This window comes from Ascidia mentula, chromosome 6 (assembly GCF_947561715.1).
Source record: "Ascidia mentula chromosome 6, kaAscMent1.1, whole genome shotgun sequence".
Classification (NCBI taxonomy): Eukaryota; Metazoa; Chordata; class Ascidiacea; order Phlebobranchia; family Ascidiidae; genus Ascidia; species Ascidia mentula.
The window spans coordinates 15,513,597-15,539,367 of record NC_138571.1 but is presented as its reverse complement, the minus strand read 5'-3'; the positions used below and the strand labels follow the sequence as shown (position 1 = coordinate 15,539,367).

Genomic DNA, 25,771 nt, shown 5'->3' with positions numbered 1-25,771 from the left:
AATTCCGAAAATCGACCCTGGTGGTCCGGATTAAGGTGCCGACTCTGCCGCTCAGGATACATTGCCCAAAACGACCCTGGTGGTCCGGATTAAGGTGCCGACTCTGCCGCTCAGGATGAATTCCGAAAATCGACCCTGGTGGTCCGGATTAAGGTGCCGACTCTGCCGCTCAGGATACATTGCCCAAATCTACCCTGGTGGTCCGGATTAAGGTGTCGACTCTGCCGCTCAGGATGAATTCCGAAAATCTACCCTGGTGGTCCGGATTAAGGTGCCGACTCTGCCGCTCAGGATACATTGCCCAAATCTACCCTGGTGGTCCGGATTAAGGTGCCGACTCTGCCGCTCAGGATGAATTCGGAAAATCTACCCTGGTGGTCCGGATTAAGGTGCCGACTCTGCCGCTCAGGATGAATTCCGAAAATCGACCCTGGTGGTCCGGATTAAGGTGCCGACTCTGCCGCTCAGGATACATTGCCCAAATCGACCCTGGTGGTCCGGATTAAGGTGCCGACTCTGCCGCTCAGGATGAATTCCGAAAATCTACCCTGGTGGTCCGGATTAAGGTGCCGACTCTGCCGCTCAGGATACATTGCCCAAAACGACCCTGGTGGTCCGGATTAAGGTGCCGACTCTGCCGCTCAGGATACATTGCCCAAATCTACCCTGGTGGTCCGGATTAAGGTGCCGACTCTGCCGCTCAGGATGAATTCCGAAAATCTACCCTGGTGGTCCGGATTAAGGTGCCGACTCTGCCGCTCAGGATACATTGCCCAAATCTACCCTGGTGGTCCGGATTAAGGTGCCGACTCTGCCGCTCAGGATGAATTCCGAAAATCTACCCTGGTGGTCCGGATTAAGGTGCCGACTCTGCCGCTCAGGATGAATTCCGAAAATCTACCCTGGTGGTCCGGATTAAGGTGCCGACTCTGCCGCTCAGGATACATTGCCCAAATCTACCCTGGTGGTCCGGATTAAGGTGCCGACTCTGCCGCTCAGGATGAATTCCGAAAATCGACCCTGGTGGTCCGGATTAAGGTGCCGACTCTGCCGCTCAGGATACATTGCCCAAAACGACCCTGGTGGTCCGGATTAAGGTGCCGACTCTGCCGCTCAGGATACATTGCCCAAAACGACCCTGGTGGTCCGGATTAAGGTGCCGACTCTGCCGCTCAGGATGAATTCCGAAAATCGACCCTGGTGGTCCGGATTAAGGTGCCGACTTTGCCGCTCAGGATGAATTCCGAAAATCGACCCTGGTGGTCCGGATTAAGGTGCCGACTCTGCCGCTCAGGATACATTGCCCAAATCTACCCTGGTGGTCCGGATTAAGGTGCCGACTCTGCCGCTCAGGATGAATTCCGAAAATCGACCCTGGTGGTCCGGATTAAGGTGCCGACTCTGCCGCTCAGGATACATTGCCCAAAACGACCCTGGTGGTCCGGATTAAGGTGCCGACTCTGCCGCTCAGGATGAATTCCGAAAATCGACCCTGGTGGTCCGGATTAAGGTGCCGACTTTGCCGCTCAGGATGAATTCCGAAAATCGACCCTGGTGGTCCGGATTAAGGTGCCGACTCTGCCGCTCAGGATGAATTCCGAAAATCTACCCTGGTGGTCCGGATTAAGGTGCTATTAACAAAACGTAATCATTAATGATAAAAATATACTCCAAGTGCAAAAGTACAGTGCTTCTTAATACAAACCTAATTTATCATTTTTAGGCTGGCTAGTATTTTGCAGTACATGTAGGAACGTTTCTAGACGTGCAACGCCTCAAGAAAACAATTCATCACATTGTAGAAACCGCTTACCTGCTGTGCATTTAGACACGTCTTGCTTATTTCCTCTGCATCTCCGTCCGACTCTTTCTTCACCGGAAGGAGCTGCGAGGCGTGGACGAGTGGTTCAAGAGTGTCTCGTATCATACTTTCCGCCAAGTTGGTCTTGCGCAGCCATTCTTCCAGCTGCTAGACGTTGTACCTGCCCAAGTCAGTTTAAAACAGTTAAAAGTGTGTAAAAACGGGATTAATTCCTAACACACCAATACTACATCTATAAAAATGTGCTCACTGCAAATATGTCACCTTCCGTGTTTGGTGTAAGTCTTGAAACTGTAACAATTATCCCAAAAAAACTGAAGTGATTTTGGTGCTTATTTATCAGTGACAAAATCCTTTATCAGCTCACAACAATTTAAAGCAAACTGAGCTTGCGGTGACGTTTATTGCACGGACGAATTAGCCCAGCGGCCTCAATCACAACTACTCGAAAACACCACGCAATGCGGCCGCGAGGAAATGACAATGTAAACAGAAACGTACCAATGCAGGTAAAGCGAAAATTACGCCGAAAGAAACCGATTTATTTCGTTGAAACAATAGCAATTTCTTCCGAGAATGTTGTTGGGATTTTAACGGAGAGAGGCCTCAACAAAATCTGGTTTGTTCGTTTTGTTGAAAATCGCGTCATGAAATTCTAAAGCGCGAGAAAGAGCGACGAAACTTGGAGAACACTGCACAAGACGGGGTCAGAAACCTAAGCGTTTGAAAAAACAAAGCAACAAAAATACCACAACGACAAAACGAATTTACAACGGTGTATGTGCGCGTCGTCCAAATGCGATAAGAATGGAAACAGCTCATCAACAATTGTTTACCGGTAATGACATCATAGATGGCTCTCTTTGCGTCACACAAATACAACGCTTGACGTCACAATTATTTTGGTATCGTTGCAAAGAAAGAAAAGGGCGCTATCTTGAGGAAACGTTTAAAAAACGAAGTGGAAAGCAGCATTCTCTCGCTAGAATGTCTCGCCACAGTTCATTAATGGTTGCTATATAGTTCTAGGTGGGATATGACTAAGTGGGTATTGCTACAGTAAAATAGGCAGAGTTTGCTACACATTTCGTCAATCAATTTCCTACAATAATAGTTCATGAAGGTGGCTACGGTCCAGTAAGCATTGCAACTGGTGATTGCGCACAGTCACGGTTCAGTGATTACACTGTTACATAATGCAACCAAAAACATGCCACAGGAGACTCAAAACATACACAGTTATGTACAGTAACTTAAAAACGAATTTGCTAGGAGAAGAAGCGCAAATACGAAGAAACGAAATCAAAATAAATAGGATGTCAGTTTAAATAAACAGCGGACAATTGCTGGAATACAATTAACAAGCCCGAGTAAATAGCAGACAATAAATCAACCATCGCACTTAAAAAAACGTTTGGGGTGCAAAATTAATGGAGAAAGCACCGGACAATTCCAGCGGATTTTTAACAGTGTGGATGTGATCAAATGCATAAAGTTTGTCAGTACCAGTCGACAATGACGAGTTACAACAGTGCGTTAATGGAAACTTAGCACACGCGAATGTTAGATTTATCGGTCGGTTGGTGATTTGTGTTGCTTATTGCACTGGATTTTTTCACAATATCAACTCCAGAGGAAAAAGTGCTTTCGATTACAAGGAACAGTTACAATGTTTGAATGTTCAGATGCTTTAAGGAATATATTCTACAAAAAAGAACGCCGTAATTATGTGTCTAAATTGCCGGAAATTTGGTTACGTTTACGGTTGATTGCGTTTGCGTCATACAACTGTGCCTACTAGTTGTAATTTTAGGGTAGTATTCTGAGCTACAAAATCCAGAACTGTCATGCACGTTAGATGTGCGTTTAGATCTTATTTTGGAGTGAAAAAAGCCTACACCAATTCTTAGCGGCAAAAGTCAGGGCAGCGGACTTTGACAGGCAAAAAGCAATATTCTAATTAAAGCAAAGCAACGAAAACATACGTGGTTGGTGGAGAACGGTAGTAGCGCACCGCAAAATGTTACTGACAAGTAAAATATACAACTTCCTGCCTACACGAGTAAATGAAACTGCGGCAATTGATGCAATAAAACTCCTACTTGCGATAACTGTTCCGCAAAAGCGGACGCGACTACACCGACTTGATCATGGAGGAACAGCGTAGGTTTTCCGGCACCGTGATCTGATCCAAGCCCAGCGGGGAAGGAGAATATGGGAAGGTGACTCCGAACATGTGGCTGTTGTCCATCAGGAGACTTTCGTTGTGTCCACCTCCAGATCTGGCCCCGCGGAGTTTGGACTGCACAGTTTTGATGAACTTGACCGAGACCCGTTCCTCGTAGTCGTTTGTCGGAGTCATCATTTGAAGGAGTTTTACGATCTGTGTTTTTGCAGAGTTGGGATCAATTATACGTTTTTATGTTGTGCGCCGCGACAATTGTGCGTTTACAAAGGACTAGGATTTGCTTCTCCACGTAAATTCTTTCAGCTTTTGGTATTAAAAACTGTTGACACCAAGACAATGTTTTTTAACAGTCGAATAACACAGTGTTTATTAAAAAAATTAATTAATTCTTGATAAAAATGACCATTTTCAAAGAGCATTCAAAAATACAGAAGTATTGACACACATAATAATACTCAAAATGAAGCTTTTGGCAGCTCTTATACACCTAACAGAACGGTGCCTCGACATACAACGGTAAAAAATCCGTTCATCACGTTAAAGATCAACGCTTACCTGCTGTGCATTTAGACTCGTACACATCTTGCATATTTCCTCCGCATCTCCGTCCGACTGTTTCTTGACCTGAAGCAACTGCGAGGCGTGGACGAGTGGTTCAAGAGTGTCTCGTATCATACTTTCCGCCAAGTTGGTCTTGCGCAGCCATTCTTCCAGCTGCGATACGTTGTATCTGCGCAAGTTGGTTTAGACCGGTTAAAACTGGTTGAAACGCGGATCCCATATTAACGATATCCAACTCTAGCCATAATACAAAACCTTCTGTTTAAACAAAACACCAGTTACATGATTTATTACCAGAATGCATTGATATATTGATTGTTTATCCTTGAAATTTAGTGTCTTGACGATTTGACATAGGAATAAAGATTAATATCCCAACGGTAATAAAACACTAACCAGTTAGAACTGGCTTCAACCGGTTACAAGCCACCCACCTGATCTGCATGGCCTTAGACCAGTTGCACAGCTCCTTTCTGACGAGTTGGTTATTCAAGGTGTGCGCCGTGATGGCGTAGAACACCTGTCTGAAAACCTGTTTGATCAGCGCCACCTCGATGCCGTGCTGGATCATCATGTTGTGGTACGCGCTCAGCTGGAACGGGAAACGGTCACGTGTACAAGGGGAATACCGGATTCAGGACAGACGGATTTCAATTCGTATAAAAAGTTAGGTTGTTTTAATAGTTTTTTTACGATTGTTCCGTAAAAAATGTTCATTTTTTGCCAAATATTAAAAAAAATACCAATACTTGGAATTACCACGCAAAACTGGAAACTTAATTTGATACGCAACCCTTCAATATTAGACAGGTTTTTGTCAGTTTGACCGCTGAATTTTACCTGTTTGAGCATAACCTCGACCGTGTAATCGGCACCGTGGTCACTGTCCCTGCTCGAACTTCTCCCACGCATTCCTGAAGGTTTCACAGACGACGAGAGACCCTGGATTGTGTCATGTTCCAACATAGCTTGTACTGCAACCACAACACAAGTTGTACAAGCGCATTGACAACTACTGTATATGTGGAACCCTATTTTATACATAGCCAAGTCGTGGGACCAGGTGTGATTGTAGAAATATATGACACCCTCATAGACCATAATTTTTTGTTTGGCAAAAATCACTACTGTATGATGTTAAGTGCAAAGTTACTTGCTTTAACGGAGAGCCGTCACTTTTAAACCACAATACAGATCAACAAATGTCAAAGCGTTTACTGAAGATTTTTTAAAATCTGGAGCGAACCACACCGTTTATTTAACCGCTTGACGCCCAAGTATACAAACGCAGTAGAATTTAAACAAGGTAGAAATAGTAAAAAAGTGAACATTGGACAAACTCCTGCAATGCTTAATGTGGAAAATGTCTCACCTATCATAGGCTTGATCTTATGAACGACGATCAGAACGAGTCGTTGGAAGAGTGAGATGGAAATGTCGCTAAACACGGGTCTGTACTCTGCAAGGTCGAAGTTTCGGAGAAGATGGCGTCGTTGCTGCTCGGTGCTGTCCCTCATAAATTCCTGATGACGTAATATATTTTTGTAACAAACCTAAGTCTGTTGTCAGTAGTATGTTCGTTTTTACTAACATATATATGTATAGACATCAATTATAGACATTGGCAGCATGGCTTGTTCCAATAGAACCAACCAGCAATATCTTTACAAAGTTTTGTCGACCGTACGTAAAGCTGACCGCAGATTTCGCTATTAAAATTTGTCATCGTACACAACTACTTATTTGATAACAGTTTTCTTATAACTCAATATAGTTTAGTTTTCTCCGAAAAGATTTGACAAATATAAGTAGAAAAATAAAATTTTACGAGTTATTTTTAGGCGAAGTAAGTACAATACACTTTCAAAAGCATTCAATTTGCAGCAAATTATAATTTTTTAAGGAAATCGAAGCTAAAAATCCTTCACAAATTGGGTAAATTTTGCGTTAGTCAGAAAAAAATCAAATAAATAACACACACTAACCTCCTCCCCACTGTACTGCTTCATATTGTGGAGGAAACGACATGTGTTGGCAAGCCAGAAGGAGATGTACTCGAAATCATTATCGTGTTTCTGAAATATTTATTATATTTATATTTAACGTAGCCAGTTGTATTTCCAGAGAATTACAAACAAACTTTCAAGTTTTGAACATTTTTTTCTTTCAAAGAAACAAAGAATCAAAGAAAAATAAGTCTAAAATCTTAAAGAAATATAAATTAATACAGTGATACACTAGCGGATTGGTAAAATTTCACATTAAATTTTACAGCACTGGGATTTTTATAAAACCTAAATTAAAATGTTATGAACTGAAAATATAAACAAAAAAGATTATTTTATAAAGCAAAACAGTGCGCTTCGCATTACTATGCAAAATATATTTGGGACACTGGTAAAAATGCAACACTGGATTAATACAAAGGTATTTAAAATGAATATTGGAGAAATGTTCCACCCACCTTTTCAACTTTCTTGATACCGTTAATAACCTGATGCAGGAGATGTTTGATCATTTTGTCATCGTTTTGATAATCAGCAAAACGCAGAAGTTTGAATATGAGGTAAGCCGGCAGCCCAGGTATAACGTTGACTGCCACCCCTCTTGGTTTGAAATCTGAAAGCAAGTTAACATATAACAAGTATTTAACGCAAAACGTCACAGGTTGGTAGACAAGAACAGTGGAGTTGATTTTGCAACAGTCCATCATGGTCAACTACCTTATGTTTGTAAGGGAAATTCTGCTTGCAGATATAAAAAAATTGTATGAACAAAAAAGACCAGAATGAAACGGTGGTGGTAATGGTGTTAATGGTACAGAAATTTGCACGCGTTATTCCAACTGGATTTAATAGTTTTAAATTAAATTGTGGAAATACTATATTTGCATATAGCGGGTTGTAAACATTCTTACTTGGCTATTTATCTAGCAAGATCGTTGTAAATCACACTAAAGCTGCACTGATGAGACCTTTCAGGTCGAAATTCTTAATACAAAACTCTTTGTGTACTCGAAAATTTAATAAAATAATAAGAAGTTATTACAAAAATCAACAAAACTATGGACGCGCTTTTTAGACGTAATAATAACATTCTTACCCACGATGAGGCCTTGTATAATTTTCACGGTATCTTCCTGTCTGTATTGCAACATGCCCATGCCTCCCTCCGTGGAGTCTTTGTGACGTAACACAGGGTGGCCGTGGATGGATGCGGCGTCCTCATCCGCGTTGCTGGACACGGCGGATGAGAGAGTCGCCATAGATTCGGACCTCGGCGCTCCTGGCAATATTTTACACATTATGAAAAACGGTCTTTTCTGATGAACAACATTTTGCTGGTAACACAAAAACACAGCGGATGTTTTATCAAGACACAGCTTTACCGTCTGACAAGTTCAGTTTTCTGCTGTACAACTTCAGTTGCCGCTTCAACTTGCGATTTTGTTTGTCCATCGATTCTATCCTGGCGAGCAGCTCCATGTTCTCGGCCGACAACCTGGTCAGCTCCTGCTGGATGTTGCCGTCGAACGGTGATGACATATCAAATGAACCATTCTGTTCGGAGCAAGCAACGTAAACGTATATTTACGCAAATTTAAGTAAAATAAGCAACAGATCACAAGCTTTATGTGCAAACAGCTACTGTTGGTAGTATTACTGAAAACAATGAATTAAAATATTCAAAAAACTATGAAAAAAATATTCAAAAAACTATGAAAAAAATTATGATTGTTTGAAACTAAATGTGGCTAGAATTTGACCAAGATTAAACAAAGTTTAAATTGCAGCTGTCATATATTTTTTTTCACGCGTTTTGCCGAAGATAATTTGTCACAAGAAAGAACACTACACATAATTATATATGTCATACACACAAGAATTTCGCATTAAGAATACTGCGGTTTATACAAATTCTCGACTAAAAGTAAATGCAAAATGTCCGATATCCCCACCTTCTTCTTCTTCTGTGTTAGGTGTAGGATGCTTTCCCGTAACTCTCCAGTCTCAAATTCGTGATTCCGTCTTTCGGCCTCCAGCTCCGCTTCCAGCATTCTGACGTAACAAAGAAACCACAATGACATTTATTAACAAACAAAGAAAACGCTATTTGCCTTAGAATCCAAAACAGTTCAACAATAACAGTTTAAAACAAAAATTACGTATTTCTATCGCTACTGTGGCAAATTTTTATGATAAAATGTTCGTTTTTAGGGTAATACTGACCTGTTGTGGTCGTACACTTTGATAAGCACAGCCTTCAAATCGCTCTTTTCCAGTTTATCGAGATTGATGTCCTCCATTCTGTTTCGACTGCCCAGCAACTCTGTACCAGTCATCGTCCCCTGCAAGGTAAAATCCAATAAAATAATGTTTTCCCCAAAAAACATACACAAAATGCGGAGGAAACCGTTGAAAAATTGATCCAAATAGTGTGGATTTAATACAGAGGTATTGCAATACACGAAACCGATACTTTGTAATAAACGACCCTTCATAAATGTCACAAACCTTGTCCACGAGGTCCATGCTGGTAGCAGGCTGGTGAGCCACGTACGATTTCAACTGAATAACTTCCGCCCGTCTCACTTCCAGTTCGTCTTGCATGGCTTGCATTTGGTTGTATAACTCCTAAAAAAACAACGATTGCGTTCACTCTATTGCTGCATGAACAACATTGCTACGATACAGAAGCAAAATCCGTATGTTAATAGGATTAGGCACGGATTAGTTTTGATTAATTTCAAGCGATTTTTAAGACCTTATTACCACGAGGTTGCAGTAATTTTGGAGATTATCATAACGTACACAATTTTTCATAGCGATCATATTTTTTGTCATTATATCAACGCAAGGCTTTAAACTTATGTGGAAGGGTGTTGAATACATGTATCACACACATAAAGAAACTGATAGTGTAAATTTCAGTGATAAAGGTATTTTCTCTCTACCTTGAAGACATCGCCGTCTTTGGTAAGAGTAGATGAAGCGTTTTCAGCGATTGTTTTTCTCAAATTCGATAGCTCAGTTTTCAGTTGGTCGTTCAACGCGAGCGTTTCTTTATGCTGGTGGGAAAAATATGAGGATGTTACTTCGTAGCGAATAAGGTGAAAAGGCACGACTTTGAAATTGAAATCCGCTTTTTTAAAGGGAAGTTTATTGCAAAATGTATTCCCAGGATTTTAATCTCTCGGCTTTTAAGATCTTTTCCCATGCAAAGTGTTAAGCAACGTAATCCCGAAATTTGCGCGAAACGCTGTGAATTGAATACGTGACAACGGTTATAAGATCCACCAAAAGGAGCTACACTTATAATACAGTTATTTAATAAAAATACAACAACCTTGAGTGGCTGCAATATTTTTTACCTGTAGTTGATCTGATAGTTGGGAGGACTTTTCTTCCTGAGCTTTTTCATAAATCCGCTCCTTCAGGCTCTTCTTTTCCTCCTCAAGCTCTTCGATCTTCTTCCTTAACTCCAAAAGCTCTTCGGTGTCTCCAGCGGAATCCACGTCACCCTGGCAACGACATTATTACCTTAAGATTTGTTTGCTATATTTTTTAAGATCAATGTAATCGCAATCAGAAAAAAAACGACGCCATCTTGAGTTCAAAATTCCCAACCTATCTATGCACAAAGTTAAGTTTCCAAGCCAAGGTCTTAGGCGCACTTACTAAAGCCGCAATGCAAAGAATTGCCAAGGTGCAATGCTTTAGTTTTGCCGGGATCGCTATTCTATCAAATAAACAAACAGAAAGGTTTAAAACAAGACAATGGAATCCAGCACCGCTACCTAATCCATTTAAACTTGTAACATCACCAATCATGTCGAATTTCAACCGCTGTTTACTCGTTTCAAATATAGAGTATTAAAGGTGCCGTTCAAAAGGAACTTATCGGCTGACATTAAACGCAATCTACAGCGGGAAAATAAGACATTCCAAATACATTTTCTCACTAGGACAGCGGACCCTTCCAAGCAATGGTGGCCCTTGCAAGTTTACAGCGCATACGGAAAAATACAAAAAGGTTTCCGGGCTTCGCAGCCCAGGCATTGCAGCCTGGCTGTATCAGCCACTTTTTCCCGACAAGTTGGAGCGAGATTTGAAAAAACAACTCACAACCCTGGGATAACCAGGCCCAACGCTCTGCCGACCGAGCTATAGGGAAAAATTCTATTTGTTGGTTTGGTTTAAAAGTTGAACGATCCTTACATTCATGTGATGTTGCATCACGGCGACGCTCCTCGGTCGCGCTATAGGAGGAGTGAGACGATTCTCATCCTGGCTCTCATCCGCATCACGCTCTTTACTCCTCATCAGCTCCAACTCATCCTACAAGTGATGAAGAAGATTTAGGAATGTTTTAATTTTTTTGTAATACTAAAATTTCGAAAATGTTCAACCGAATAACACAGAGCTCCTCAACCTGGGTTCCAGCACTTTCGACAACTTTCAAGGGTTCCACCCAAGTCATCAAATCATGACATTACCAACATTACATATTACTGCGTAACACTGGAATACTCTGTTGAACTACAATGCATTAAGCGCGGAGAGCTTGTTTGTGGAAAAAACATATTCCTGTTTCAGCGCGGCAAATTTTTACTGTTTTTTTCTGTGGTACCTTGAGATTATCGTATCGTGTTTCGAGTCGGTTGTATTCCTTGACTTGGTTCTGGTAGTGAGACCGTTCTTCCTCCAAGTCGTGTTGCAGTTGGGCACTGGAGGTCGCCATTTGTTCCGCATGCGATTCTATGAAGATAAAAAGTAGTTGCAAGTTGCGTTTCTTACTGTCTCATATTCGCCGTCTATCAGTATCATGTCACCCCTCACAAACAAACAGGGGTGACAACGTATGCATTGTCACCCGTGGATTTCGTTTAAATTAAAATTTATTGTCAGAAAACCACATACTATGCGTTAAGCTAGTTTCAAACGACCTGTATTTTCACCGTCACAATCAGGACAAACACAAGTGTCTCGTGGATTGTTACGTAACAAACTGACACGAAACGGAATTTTCGTCGCTTGCCTATATTTAGGGCGATAAGACAGACGACAAGTTTTTGCGTGTTTCGGAAACCTGGAAAAGTCACCCTTAATATTTTACAAAACGTTAAAAAATTAACGCCTATGTAGATACAAACAGAAAGTATTGTTTTGTGGCGAAACTTTTAACAACACTAAACGTACTTTCCATCTGTTCCTCCTTAGCCTTCATCTCACTTAGAGACGTTTTAAGCTCTTCCTTTACCCGATCTCTCTCTGACGTCAGCTCCAATATGATCTAAAAAGCATCGGTTTGAAATACAAGCAAGTCTTGCAAAACCCCGTTATCGAATATCTACCCCGTCTTTGTCCTCGCGTTCCTTCTCCATCGACTCGAGTGCGATCTTGGTCTCGGCCTGGGAATCAGCCAGCAGGTGGCGCACTTCCCCCACTTCCGTTTCCAGTTCGGAAATCCGCTGACGTAGTTTGCTGACGAGTGATTTTTCCTCTTCCGCCTTCGCCAACTGTTGTTTGAGGTCAGAGATTTCGGAGACTTTGTGTGTCAGGACCTTGTTGTCTTCGGCCTTGTGTAGAAAAATGACAGTTTTCAGCTCTTCGGGGTCTTGGCGGTGAAACGTTTTGATCGATATTGATTTAAAAAACGTAATGGACGTTTTGTTGGGGCGACTAGCGTTCTTCGTATGACATATTAGGTTCGGCCTTGTATGGAAAAATTACAGCTTTTAAGTACTTTTAGGTTTGGACGGAGAAACGTTTTGGTTTACGGTTTATTGTGGCGACTGGTGTTTATTGTGTGACGTGCAATGAACATTAGGTTCCAGCATGTTTGTAATACGGCAATAAATGGACAATCCCTAAAGGTGAAAGTAGTTTTTCCGGTAGAATGTTTGCTAAGCCCGACAAAGGTACAACTTAACCTGATTCGCTTTGAGCCACGTTCAAGTTCCACATCAGCGAACTTACCGAATGGTTCAACTTCCTCTGCAGTTCCATGATTTTGTTTTCCATTCCCTTGTTGAGCTTCTTGAAATGGTCCACGGACCTGGCTTCGATCTGCAGGGGTGAAAATATTCGTTACCATGGTGATCGTTAAGCTTGAATAGAGCTAAAATCTATGGTGCGCAAAACTTTGTAGTTGATTACAAGGGATAAAAAAGGCCAAAGCAAATATGTTGATCATTATGAGCAAACGTTTTGAACAGTATTGTGCTCATCATTAGTGCTGTGAACTAACTGACTGAGTTGAGACCAAGCGCCTACAAAAGCGGCTAAAGTCTTGCTTTTCGCATTATTATTGAGCATGGCATTGAATCGATATTTTGTTTAAATTGTTGTTGCGCCGTATTAAACTGGGCGTCTTTATTTGGTTCAGTATATGTTCGACTGGGATTATGTGTTGATAATGATACAAATTTTAAAGGAATGGCATAGAACAGGGCTGAAAAATAGATCCAAAGCGAACATAACGAGAATGCCGAAAGCGAAAAAGGTTGGCCAATATAACAAGTTGATGAGCTTTCACCACAATAAATGTGGGTTGCATAAGAAAAAGGATACATTGGAATAGAGAATTAAATGTTTGAAATGAGAAAAGCTACCCTGGCCCTAATTGAACGCTTTCTTTTCAAGCCCAATGGGATACAAAAATCAATAAAAGCAATATATTGAACAGACTAGATGGGACTAGAGGATTTCTAATCTGTAGACACCAAGACGTTGTTTAATTGTTTTTCTAAATAGTATTTTTTGTCCAAAATTATACACGAAGAGTGCTTGACGATCAGCGTCAATGTGTTCTTTTAAAAATTTTAAAATACGCTAATCGTCAATCTTAGTGGGTAATTTTGTAAACCTGGCAAGATAAGACAGATTCGTTGGTACCACCTGGCTAATTCCTGTTGTCTAAATGACATTTTTGTCTACCTTTTTATAGGATTTTTTCAATTAATTCGGAGAATGAGGAGACTATGGCCCATACTATTATCAACATTGTCACGTTTTTATTCGAAAAAAACGTTTCGGCAAGAACTTATGCCATCATCATTCGCAGAATTATAAGCAAATCCGTAAATAAAGTTTTTTGAGTAATTGTGTTACACTGATGTGCGATACCGACCTTGAGAGTCTTGAGTTCCCGTTTTGCGATCAACCTCCTCACACAGCATTGGAGGTAGACGATGAGACGCATTTGACGGCGATAATGAACGCGCGCCAACCACCCGCGTGTGTATCTCTGTAGAAACAAAAATATCATCAAATATACCTCCGTCTTGTATTCGAATGACAAAAATGGTCATATTGTTTGTGATTTGTGGCCCCTCTAAACAGAAAAGTGTCCCCCAACTAAGTTTAAAAACTTATAATTAAGGTAAAATATTTTTAAAAAACTACAATGAATTTTTTTTTCTCGAGAATATCGCCCAGAGTTGTACCAAAATTTCAAAACTAACATTTTCGAGTCGTTTTGCTTACCTGTATGCATATTGCTTTGGAGTTGCGCCGCATGACGTTGTACAACCTCCGGGCGAACATACCACGTGTGTGCGACTGTATTGTGACCACAGCGTTTCGGGTGCGAACGAACGAACGTCGTTTGACGAAGCCCCGCCATTTTGCTTGAATTTGGATCGCAGATTTCGTTCGGCGCATGAACCTCGCCAAGCTGCGGATGGAAATGATAAAATAATGACATTAAATGGGGTTTTGCTTTGGCAAGCCCGTCTTGGAGGCCACCAAACGTCAAATGCACCCTGTCGCAACCCATCACCTCCCAGTGCATATTTGCTGCAATCCTACGGCAGTACTATTTCGTCGCGTAATTTCCTTGCGTTTGGGCTCGCTACTGTGTTTGTTTTATTCTCTGAAGAAGTCAGAAATACAACCTTTTTGAACAAAAAGATGTATATTTGTTGTTTTTTTACGGGAAGAACGAACAGTTTAGAATTCATTATGATACCTGGTGGTCAAAACCTATTTTCAGACCGTGATTCTCCGTGAGGAGATCACCTTCACATAGGCGCTTGACTAAATAACCCTTGTGGTTTTAAGTAGCAAGGCCATTGTTCTTATTTTGTTTATTTTTTTATATTTTTTATAGGCCACCTCTGTTTTTTTCGCATAAAAAACGTTATAAAATGATTTCAACAATTGTATGTGTTACTTGTAAGTTACTTGATACGGAATATGAGGACATTACCTTCTGGCCTGGTGACCCCGGACAAATCGTTGCACGGTGATGGCTGCTTTCTTCATTCTCACGTACTTTATCTTCTGCATCCAGCACCTCACGTTCTTCTGGATCATCACTGCGCATGCGCGTAACTTGTCCGCGCGCAATTTCTCCAAGTACGCGACCTGCAGGGGAAAGCCCCTTCTGGTTATGTCTTTTGAAGGTTTTCAACGCATGTTAATGCACTGGTGTGACATATCCTACCGGTTAAGAGCCACTGGTGTAAGGATTTTGCCCAGTTTGCATGACATTTTCGATTACTTGATTTCGTGACTCAAAGAATATTTTTTATTCTTTGTCTACGTTTGCAATAATTGTTTTTGCGTTATATATTTGCTTTAATATGCAGTTCACATTTTTCAAGCATTGTTTAATCCATTTTTAATGGTAAACTACCGGAAATGATAACAGAATCACTTAAAAGATTCACGCCCATGAACTAGTTCCATCGAAATAGGAAGGTGCTCCACTATATGTTTTTATTTTTTATCATCTAAACAAGGATTTTGCAAAGACCAAAAAATGTTGTATTTCCCAACGCACCTGACCGGCCCTGAAAAAGATTTTCGACTTTCCGGGTTGGAATTTGTCGGGTTGCGTAATGAGACGGGCGAGGACGGTTTCGCAAGTTTTCCTGTAGTTTTTCTTCACGATTTCGCTGCTTCTCATCAACACGCGATACCTGGAAACGCGAGCAAAAAAAAAGAAAGATAATTATTTCGAAAAATGCAAAAGTAAAAAGAAAAAATTTACATTAATTCCCAAAAACCTTACAATGCCTCGCGCGGTTACAGGGCGTTTCAATTAATCAGTATAAGTAAATGCAAAATGTACGCACTGCATGCATAAAACACATACAGCATATAATACTCCACACACGTACATAACATTTCTATATATTAGACAGAAATATGTACTAACAATTTTGCAATGTTAACTAACTTAATAGTAACCTCGGAATGTTACAAAGGTTTAACTGCCGAATTGGGTGACGGGTTTTTTTACACGTTTGCTGCACGTATAGCTTGTATTTAGCGATTTACCTTCCGTAGAATTCGGAGTATGTCCATCTTGAAGGGTAACCAGCCGCACTGATGCGAATCGTCTCAAGAACTCCACAAGCTCTTAACTGCTGTACTGCTCTCTTCGCATCAAACCTTAACAAACAGTACAAATATCAATGACCCAATGAGAATTGGACGTAAAAAAGTTTTGTCCTGGGTGGGGTTTGAACCCACGACCGTGGGCATTGCCGGAAAATCAACTTACGTGAAACCGAGTTTGTAGTCGTTTGGTTTCACGCAACGAACGTAGTGGGGTGTTGTTGAATTGAGAGTGGTCATCAGTCTTCCCAGTGAGTCTTGGAACTTAAACATAAACGAACGGACTTGAATATAAACATCAAGATAAGTTTTTCTTGACATCAAAGCGATTTAAATGCGAGCGTTACGAACTAGGCATGTAAGTGTGTTTAAATTTCCAATGTAGGTAGGCTGACTGTCTGAAATGTTATACAGGTAAAAAATTTTATACCTGACGAAGCGAGGGAAAATCGCAAAAGCTTGTGTACTGTTTACATTACAAAAGTCAGTCTTTTGCAAAAGAGTGCCAATCAGAGAAAGAATTTAACACATATAGACTGATACGGCATGCTTAATAATTTGACAGGTAAAAAAAAAAACTTTTAAAAATCCAAGAACATAAGGTGTGGGCATATTATAAAACGCAAGAAAATTAAAAAAAGAAAATGTAGTTCAAGGTATCCAGCATTCAAAGCACAAATATATGTGAGACTTACTTGTCCCGCTACCGTCCTCCTCATTTCCTTCTTCCCCTTCATTCCTCCTGTCATAGGTTTCGTGGTTGAATGTGAGATTTTTGCCATCCTTGTTCCTTGTCTCCCGACACCAGCTTTCACCTCTTTGGCGGCTGCATCGTCCGTCTCCACAAACAGCTCACTCACCAACTCAAACTAGAGACAAGGTGCGGTGTTTTTTACCAATATTTTAACTTGAACATAAAAAACTGCAGGTAATTGAGTATAAAATTCTTGTAAGGAACAGTTTCGTGCAGTGTATCTTAAAAGAAATTGGCACGCATTTAATGGGTTTTGTGATTTTGCTTTTCTTAAATTTGGTCAACAAGGCCTCATGCACCTTTGCTTTGGCTTCAATTAACATGTTAGAAACAGTAATGCACATGCTTGTGAATGATTTCTTTAAATATTTTTCCTATAAGAGCAGGGTATTACAGTGTAACACTTATATATAGTAGAAATTTAAACTAACTGAAAAAGAACACATTCGTAACTAGTTGACAACAAATCACTAATCTGTTAATATCAGAACTGAAAACACAAAGGTTTGATGCATACACTACATAAACATACGTAAAAAAATCTGTCAACGTAAAAATTTTCTTGTTATTGAAGTTAACTATTTAGGAAAAGGTGACACACTTAAACAACTAGTTGAGCTTTGCTATTGTGGTTAATAAAGCAAGTAGCTCTTGTTAGATGGCAACAAAACAGCAACTGTTAAAATTGTTCAATAATTTAAAATGCATGTAACACTGTGCACTGTGTAATATAGTAAAACATACACGTGCAACGATGGAGTGATTGTAAAACAATAAAAACTTATCATGCACAAATGCAAATAAATACATGCTTTACCTTCTGTACTCGGTGAAGACGAGGAATGCGAAAGTAAAAAAAATAAGCAAAATATTCAATCGTAAACATGTTTAAGTAAACTTAAGTTATCATAGTAATACTATATGTATAAAATCTGTCATTGATGACATGAAAACTTAATTAACAATTATCATTTTTAAGGACTTTTCCCTGTTATTTTTGTTTATTTTGAAGTTTTCTACGAGGGCTTTTTTTAACATAGAAAAGATTTGGAAAATACCTAAAAAAAATTTGAAATCTGGCAAATGTTTGGTTGAAAGTTGGTTTAGATTATTGTTAAAATAGTTCAAGGCATAAATGCACCAAAAAGACTGAACACCCAGAAACTCAATGTTCAAAGAAGGAAGCAGGCAAAAAATATTTCCCAAACAACACGCAAGCAGCTTTTTTTAGAAGCCATTTTTACTTTTGTCATAGACTTATTTCTCTAGGATTTGAATCGGTCAGCTGCACTTAACAAGACTCAGAAATTTCTTGGTCATTGAAATCAACTGGTGTGTATGTTTACAAATTTTCATGGCTGACCAGTCAATAAAGGCAGGGGTATTTTATTGGCTTCCTCAATGCTAACAATGCAGGTGGCCACTCTGTTCTCTATTGCCTTGCTTTTGTTTTAACTTGGGCCATAAATGTTTTCATGGTAAAAATCACTTGCTATAGATATATGCAAACTCTTGAAGCAAAAAATGGTTTTGAAAACTTTATCACTGCTCACAATATCTTTGCAGCAGGAAAATATAGCTGCTACAATATGTTTTAGGCTAAATTTAGCTTACCTGGCTTGCTTTTAGTATGTTGACTTGTTCCTCTTGGACCAAGTCACGATTTTTCTCCAGAAAGCCTTCGATTTCATACCTGCAAGTAATAGAGTTCCACATTATAGAAAGAAGACTTTTTATAATGATATAAAGACAAAATTACACCCTTGGCAGGACTTGCTATTGTTCTGTTATCAGGTAGGCCATTAATTTGGGCATAGTATTGAATAAAAGCAGTTGATGATTTTTTACCATTAATATTGAAATTATTATCGTCATAGAAACTTTGGTATAACTGTTAAAACAAAGTGTTTCTATAAAAAAAGGGCTAAAAAAATAAAAAAGTAAACAGGATATCACTCCTTTCATAAACTTTCAATGTTGCCTTACCTAACTTTATCAGCAAAATGCACCACAAAAAATGAGGTGTTGGATAGTTTTGATTTATCAAAATGTTTCGACGTTTTGAGATGTTTGTTGTAAAGTTTTTGGGCCCAAGATTGGTCGCTTCCTCTTGGCATCTGCATTCAATCATTGTATAAGTCAGGTGATGAACAAATTATTATTATACAGTTTTATTGAAGGATAAAAATTCAAGATGAGCAAAGTTACCATTTACTAATTATTTGTGGGCAAATCTAGGAATTTAAAATAAAATTACTCCAACCTTAAACCTCAAAACCCCTAATGCTCAATGATAAAACACAATGCAGCATTCGAAATATGTACGATTTCTCTAACTTACACGACACTCGTCGTTTAACAAATCAAGAATTCCAAGTTTGCGTTCGATCAGATCAATGCAAGGTTGGTTGTCATAGAAATCAATGAATTTCCACTCGATTTCCTCACGGACGTACTCCTCTTGTTCCAGTTTGAACACATGCTGTAAGCAGAGGAAATTGTATTCGAATCTTCCTGTTTTAATACTTTAAATTTCAGTTTTCACCAAGAATTTTAATGGTCCTGTCATGCAGATACTTTACTGCACACTACACAAAAATATCGACCACATGTGTTTTTCACAGCAATGGAGAAAGGTGTTCTTATATGTGCATGGAAAAAACCTGTTCGATTTCATTTATAAGAGAGTTGCAAATGTGACATCTCTGTTTAAATTGCTAAATTAAGTTATGAATAGAATTTCTAACAAATATATCACAAACCAATAAACAGGCTCCTCTAAAACTTAGTTATTTTTTTGGCAATCTCAATATGGAAGATAATAATCTAGTCTTTAAACGTCACAGTTGTTCAAGTGGTTGAAGTGTTCTAGTAATAAAAGATCTTTGTGAAAAATTGGAAGGGAGGTAACATTAGTGGCTGCACAACAATGCCAGCTAATGTCATGGCTCAGCGCATAACAATCAGTGCCTGTTTTGTAGTAAGCTGGTGCTGTAAAATGCTGGGAACCTGTAGGGTAGCTGAAGCATAAATGTTAGCGCAAACAATGCAACATTTTTTATAAATACGAAACAAGGTGTTTTATACGTAATATAAATTCTCAGATAACGTTTGCCATGCAAAATATTGAAGGATTTTGCAGATGGATTTCCAGAATTTACACATTAAAAGACCTTTGCATATTAAAAAACCCAATGTGCACGAGGTTCTGTACATTAACAAGTATAAAATTTCTGGGATGATTCATAATCATGCATGTGTCATAGCTTAGTCAAAAACTCTGAAAATTAGGTGACAAAAAAATCTATATACTACATAAAAGCTTCAACAAATTTAAAAATCCTGCACTTATCCATATATCTAGTGTGTGATTTTTAGTATTCGTCATAGATATGTGCATCACAATTTAGCTAAAATTTTTAAAATGTTTCACAAAAAAACCTGCTTCTTGCACACAAACTTTCTTAAACTATCAGCAAAAACAAGCAGTTATCGACCATCCAAAAATATGAAACACTAATGCTTGAATATCCACAATAAGCCCTGCAAAGTCATGTTGGTTGTTAACATGCAAGCAGAGGTGTATTACCTGGCAAAATTGCTGTTGGAGTTTCTCGTTAGCATAGTTTATGCAGAACTGCTCAAAGCTGTTCACCTCGAATGTTTCGAATCTGCGAGGTTAGAGATGCACTCATCACATATGACACAACATGCCCCATGTAAGTTACTTTTCAAGCCATTTTGTTATTTATTTTAATTAAGCAACAGTCATCATTACCATCTTGGCAATAGGGTTAGGGTTATATTGTGGCCGCTATAGAGTCAAAATCACATATTTAAACAATTTCCAAGAATTACGATTACCATTAAACGAAAACAATTAGAAACTACACAGAAATATTTGAATTTTTGGTTACTATTAATGTACACTTACCAATTAGTTACATGGGTGCTTTTGATTTTTATTGGTATGTTAGTTTCATTAATTAATACATAAGTGCACCATGAATGAGATGAAACAAATGTGTTTCGAATTGCATAATAGTAGCTATTGAGGTTAAGATTAACCAGCAACAAAAATCAGTCTCATGAATGATTTTCAATATAGTGTGTTTAAACATATACAAATAAACACATCAAAAAAACTAGTCCAAAACTGTTAAAAGAGTAGAGTACACAAAAACATTTAAGACCCTGAATGGATGTGGCTTGACCTGAACCACTTACTTACCCATAAATATCCAACACTCCAATAAATGAATTTTCTTTTGTGGAGCTGACAAGAGCTCGGTTAACTTTGTTTACTATCCACTCAAACAATTTGGAATACATGTGTTTTGCGAGGGCGTCGCGAGCGAACAATGCCTACAAATAACAGTTATTACATTGATGAGTTTGTGTAAAGTAATTTTGTTATACAAGGGCCCAAAAAACACTATCATTTCAAAGTTGATATGTCGTCACAAAGACACTAACAAACTTAACCATAAAAATTTAAATGTCTCATTTTGAGGACATTGAATAAAAGATGTTTACATAAAATAAGAATGCATATAAAAATATCAATTAAGTCCGAACAACTTTTACATGTTGTGGATAACTAAAAAATCCGCAAAATGTAGAAAAAAAATCGAAGCCAAAAAACCCAAAATGTATTGAAAATATCTGCATACCTGATCCAATGAGAGGGGGGTGACCAGCACTTCTGCCATTGTTGTGATTTTCTTGTGGCAAAACCACTGCGCCATTTGTTTAGCTTCTATTCCTAACAGATCACACATTGTAACCAAGTGTTCGTCGTCAAGCTGAGGAAACAACAAACTTGTACTTCAAAAATATGCAGATCAACATGAAAGCAATCCCTTTTTTTACAAAAAAAAGTTTGAATGCAAACAAGATGTTATGCACTGTTTGAAATAGTTTCATCTGAAACAAATACTTTTCACAAAAGAGGCGTTTTCACAAAAAAACATGTAAGAACCAAACAGACTCTTCTACTACAAATAACATACTGAATAATATCCAACATATACCAAGATGTGGCAAAAATTCCAAATTCGGCTAAAGGTTTCACAAACTTATTCTAAAATTGAGAAATCAATAAGAAATGAATCCAACCTTGATGTCACATGTGTCATCACCCTTTGCTCCCTCTTCAATATCTATGTTCCCCATGTGGAGAATTGCCGAAACAATTCGGAATACGAGGGACTGATACTTGCTGCTAACCCCTGTTACATAAAAGCAGAAACTGTATTCTTCCTTCACATGTGCACAGTAAAGAATATTTAATTTAAATGAAAAAACAATACAAATGAAGTATCATAGCACCTCAATCATGCAAAAAAAAGCATAAATTTTCATGAAAATAATGGATATGGACTTGAATTCATAAACAATGTATCGTTTTTAACAGAGAGGCGCTCTCTTTGTATCTTAGCTTGAAAACAAAATAGTAAACACTTATATGCCCACAGGGTAAAATAATTCACCATAACACTGATGCCTAATGTAATTGAATACAAAACCAACAACAGCATTTACAGCCTTTAGATATTAGCTTCAAATAGTCACCTAGCAATGTAAGGGCATGAACGGTTTCTTGAAATTCCTTTTTATCATCCACGCCATCTATTTCAATGCAGTTTCCATTTCGGAGATATTCAAAGCTGCTCGCCGGCACTGGCAAAATATAGTGCAGTGGTTATATAGTTTGCAGTTGTTTCGCAAAACATACACCAATTTTTTTACAGCTGCATCATCAAATAATGGATAATGACACAAATGACTCTTCCAGATCAGATATATTTACTATTTTTCACAAAAAAATATTAAACTCATTTCAAGAATAGTCAAAGATTATAGTAGAATACATTTTACAAACATACTTAATTTCAATGGTTGGAATTGGGGAAGATCGCAACAAGAGCAGAGTTGGTAAAAGATGTGATAGTTTCGTTCTTCAACAGCCTGTACAGATAATAATTGGCATTAAGCTTGAACAGTAGTTCCAGTTACTTTTTCTGTTTCGTGTATGGATACCAGCAAACTCTTAACACATTTATTACCAAACATCACCTGTGTTTAATATCCATGTCAGGCACTTATATGATTGTAAAGATAATTAGTTCTAGTTGTGTTAAAGTTATTACACAACAACAAGTGGTTGTTTACTGCCTTGTTTAGTAATAATAAAAAACAATTAACCAAACTCTATGCAGGAAGTGAATTGTTTTTATGCTATTTTTCACCACCTGTGATACAACTCTTGATTTTTCCAGGAGATATGTTCGCATGTTGGCACCGATAATGTGGTACCGTCGATTGAAGCCAATTTGAATGTATTTTCCGAAGCGACTGCTGTTGTCGTTTCTCGTTGTTTTGGCATTGCCTATTGCCTGCATATAAAAAAATACACGTTTTTTTACTCATTCATCTTACTAAGGTTTTTGCAAAAAAGGGAACAAATTCAGATTTTGTGCATGCATAAACATTAAACTCAATGTCACTCTGGATAAAATTATATATATATATTTTTTTATTTTGCATCAGGATTCACAATCCGCAAACAAAATTGCAATTTGTTTTGGTTGATTCAAAATAACAAAAACCTATTGCCTATGCTTTGGGGCAGACAGCGTCTTCAGTGACTGGAGAAAGACATGCATATTTTATAAGTGTGATAAGCTCAAGTGGGGCACTGACAGCAGTTTAGTGTGTCATATGGGATCAATATAAAAACATCATCACTATTGGAAAATCTGGGTCTGTATCTTTAGGAAAAGAAAGCAAAGTATATGTGTACAATGCAACCACTGTCCCACATTTAGCTTTTGGATTTAATGAAACCAGTAGTTTCACAAGAAAACTGAATGGTGTATGAAATGAAACAATCAAGCAACAAATAATAAATAAACATTTTTTTGTTTGACAAAAATACCAAGCACACAAACATTCCCAAACACAAAATGTACATAAAGTAATACAGAGGTTGTTCTGTTTGCAAGATAACCAGATGAGGGTTCAATACAGATCAATTGATTTACCTCCATAATAGGATTAGAAGCAAGAACCTTTTGCTCAATAGTAGATTCACTACTTGAGCCTCCAACCGAGGCAAAATAACGCATGGTATATTTGGCTGAAACTGTTTTACCAGCACCTGATTCGCCGGTTACGATAATGGACTGGTTCCGCTCCTCCCTAAGGAGAAAAAATCAATATAAGTCATAAGGCCCAGAAAAGACAGTTTTGCATTAAACAATTGCCCATTTGCCAATTGTAAAAGATCAAAAGCCAAATGATTTGAAACAAAATAAGTATAAAATTTATGGTAAATTAATTACTCCTAAACATTCTTCCAATTACTCCCTGTCCAAGTTCGACAAATAAAAAAGTTATAAAAAGAGGACATATGACAAAAAGTTAATCACAATCCAGTGTATGTCTACCACATAATTACACCACAATATTATACCACAGTCAGAGTTTCATTATGTGCAACGGTTAGTAAAGAAAACAACTTTTAGTGTGTTATCTAGATACCGTGACATTTGCTTGAAAGCTTCCTCTGCGATTGCAAAGATGTGAGGGTCCATTTCCCCCATGTTTCGGCCAGAGTAAAGCTGAATGAAATCATCTGAGTATATCTGAAGTTCTTCATACGGGTTGATGGCAACAAGAACGATGCCTGTGCGGTAATACACAGGATAAGTTAACATACCCCATGTTAAATTACTGAGATCAAGACACACAAAAAAGCCTGTATAACTTATTAGACGTTTCAAAATTAAAAAAAATTATATAAAAATAATTTCCTTTTTTATTTGATGGGATAGTAATGTTAATAAAAAAATATGTATAAAATAATTTAGTATTTACTAATTAACAGTGATCAGATTTTTTTGTAATTTTGAAAAAATCTAATTACCGCAATATGTGTAAATAGCATTTCTTTCAACGAATCTAATTTGAAGATTGTAAAGCACCGCTGGTTCATGGAGGTAGCTAAGTGATGTCAAGTCATTTTCTCCAACAAGAATGTCTGGGTTTCTTAATGGCGGCAGACCTTTTTTGACAACTTCAAGGACTTGTGTTTCATACTGAAAAGACAGACACAGCTTTTCAGGAAAGCATAGTAATTAACTTGAAAATGGTACATTCCATAGATCAAGCAATATTTCTTCAAACCAAAAATGGCTTTGAAAGGTCTAAACTGACCAAAAAAAACACAACAATAATATAAAAAAAAAACAGTTGTGAATGTGAATTGACCATTATACAAAGACAAACACTTGTAGGGAATAATTACATATTTTTCAAAAGTTTTGTCTGCTTTTTGTAGGTAACGCCTTATGTCAAGATTTGCTATAGATTTAAATGTGCAGTTGATAAAATCAGTATAAGTTAACAATAATATCCCACATAGTGCTTGGGCAAACATTCTTGTGTATATAATCTACCTCTTCCTCTCCTTCTATAGGTTCAATGGAAATTGATATTTCCTTGTCCCCTTCATGATAATCCTTCAGTAAAGATGCAGCTCTCCAAACATTTTCAACATCAGGGATCCAAACACGGGTTTCCTGTTACACAAATAAACAGCCACTAATTAGTGCATGGAAATTACTTGAAAATTAAAACACCCAAAACAATTTATATGCATTCTTTTGTTTAAAACTTTTCATAGCTTACATACTAAATGGAAATAATGTATAGCTCATAGGTTAATTTACAATAAAAGCTTAAAGTTACTTTAAATATGAAGCGGCAATGAGATATCATGCTGGTAGTGTTAAACCGATTTTACCTTGGTATATAGTTCTATGGTGCTCATGTCGTCTTTTCTTGAATTGGCAAAAATAAATCCTTACAACATCATACTTTTTCGCAAGCTTACACCTATCCGAAAGTTGCCACAAGCAAAATTATAACAAATTGCTACAAACCACTGAAAAATAACAAAGTTTTGTACAAGTTCAAACACAAAGACAGACTGGATGGACCTTCAGTCGGGCCGTCCCAGAAAGTAAATAAGTGAGTCTACGTATGCTCTTTGGCGCGGAACGGAATCGAATAAAAAGTGTTTTGAACGTCAG

General features: G+C 38.2%; 1 protein-coding gene across 2 annotated transcripts; it reads right to left on the bottom strand.

Moving 5' to 3' along the window:
- Positions 1–1,902: 1,902 nt before the first annotated feature.
- LOC145906715 (unconventional myosin-Va-like) lies at positions 1,903–25,619 on the bottom strand. 2 transcript variants are annotated; one of them, XM_082994168.1, is made up of 41 exons: positions 25,483–25,619; positions 25,136–25,258; positions 24,604–24,775; positions 24,219–24,363; positions 23,720–23,876; positions 22,928–23,071; positions 22,562–22,643; positions 22,248–22,355; positions 21,792–21,904; positions 21,347–21,478; positions 20,905–21,038; positions 20,263–20,344; positions 19,015–19,155; positions 18,660–18,790; positions 18,288–18,366; positions 16,615–16,788; positions 16,086–16,183; positions 15,860–15,973; positions 15,360–15,498; positions 14,784–14,941; positions 14,060–14,249; positions 13,704–13,820; positions 12,551–12,640; positions 11,926–12,150; positions 11,771–11,864; positions 11,202–11,329; positions 10,790–10,909; positions 9,943–10,092; positions 9,526–9,639; positions 9,086–9,205; positions 8,801–8,919; positions 8,530–8,629; positions 7,960–8,131; positions 7,674–7,856; positions 7,036–7,190; positions 6,557–6,646; positions 5,944–6,094; positions 5,412–5,545; positions 5,006–5,163; positions 4,566–4,740; positions 2,213–4,205 (listed from the first exon to the last, which is right to left on the bottom strand). In XM_082994168.1, exons 1-41 carry the CDS (start codon positions 25,507–25,509, stop codon positions 3,957–3,959), a joined length of 5,487 nt encoding a protein of 1,828 aa, XP_082850294.1. In that variant the 5' UTR covers positions 25,510–25,619; the 3' UTR covers positions 2,213–3,956. The 2 variants fall into 2 exon arrangements, with proteins under 2 accessions (XP_082850295.1, XP_082850294.1); XM_082994169.1 differs by lacking the exons at positions 2,213–4,205; positions 4,566–4,740 and adding an exon at positions 1,903–1,982.
- Positions 25,620–25,771: the final 152 nt, after the last annotated feature.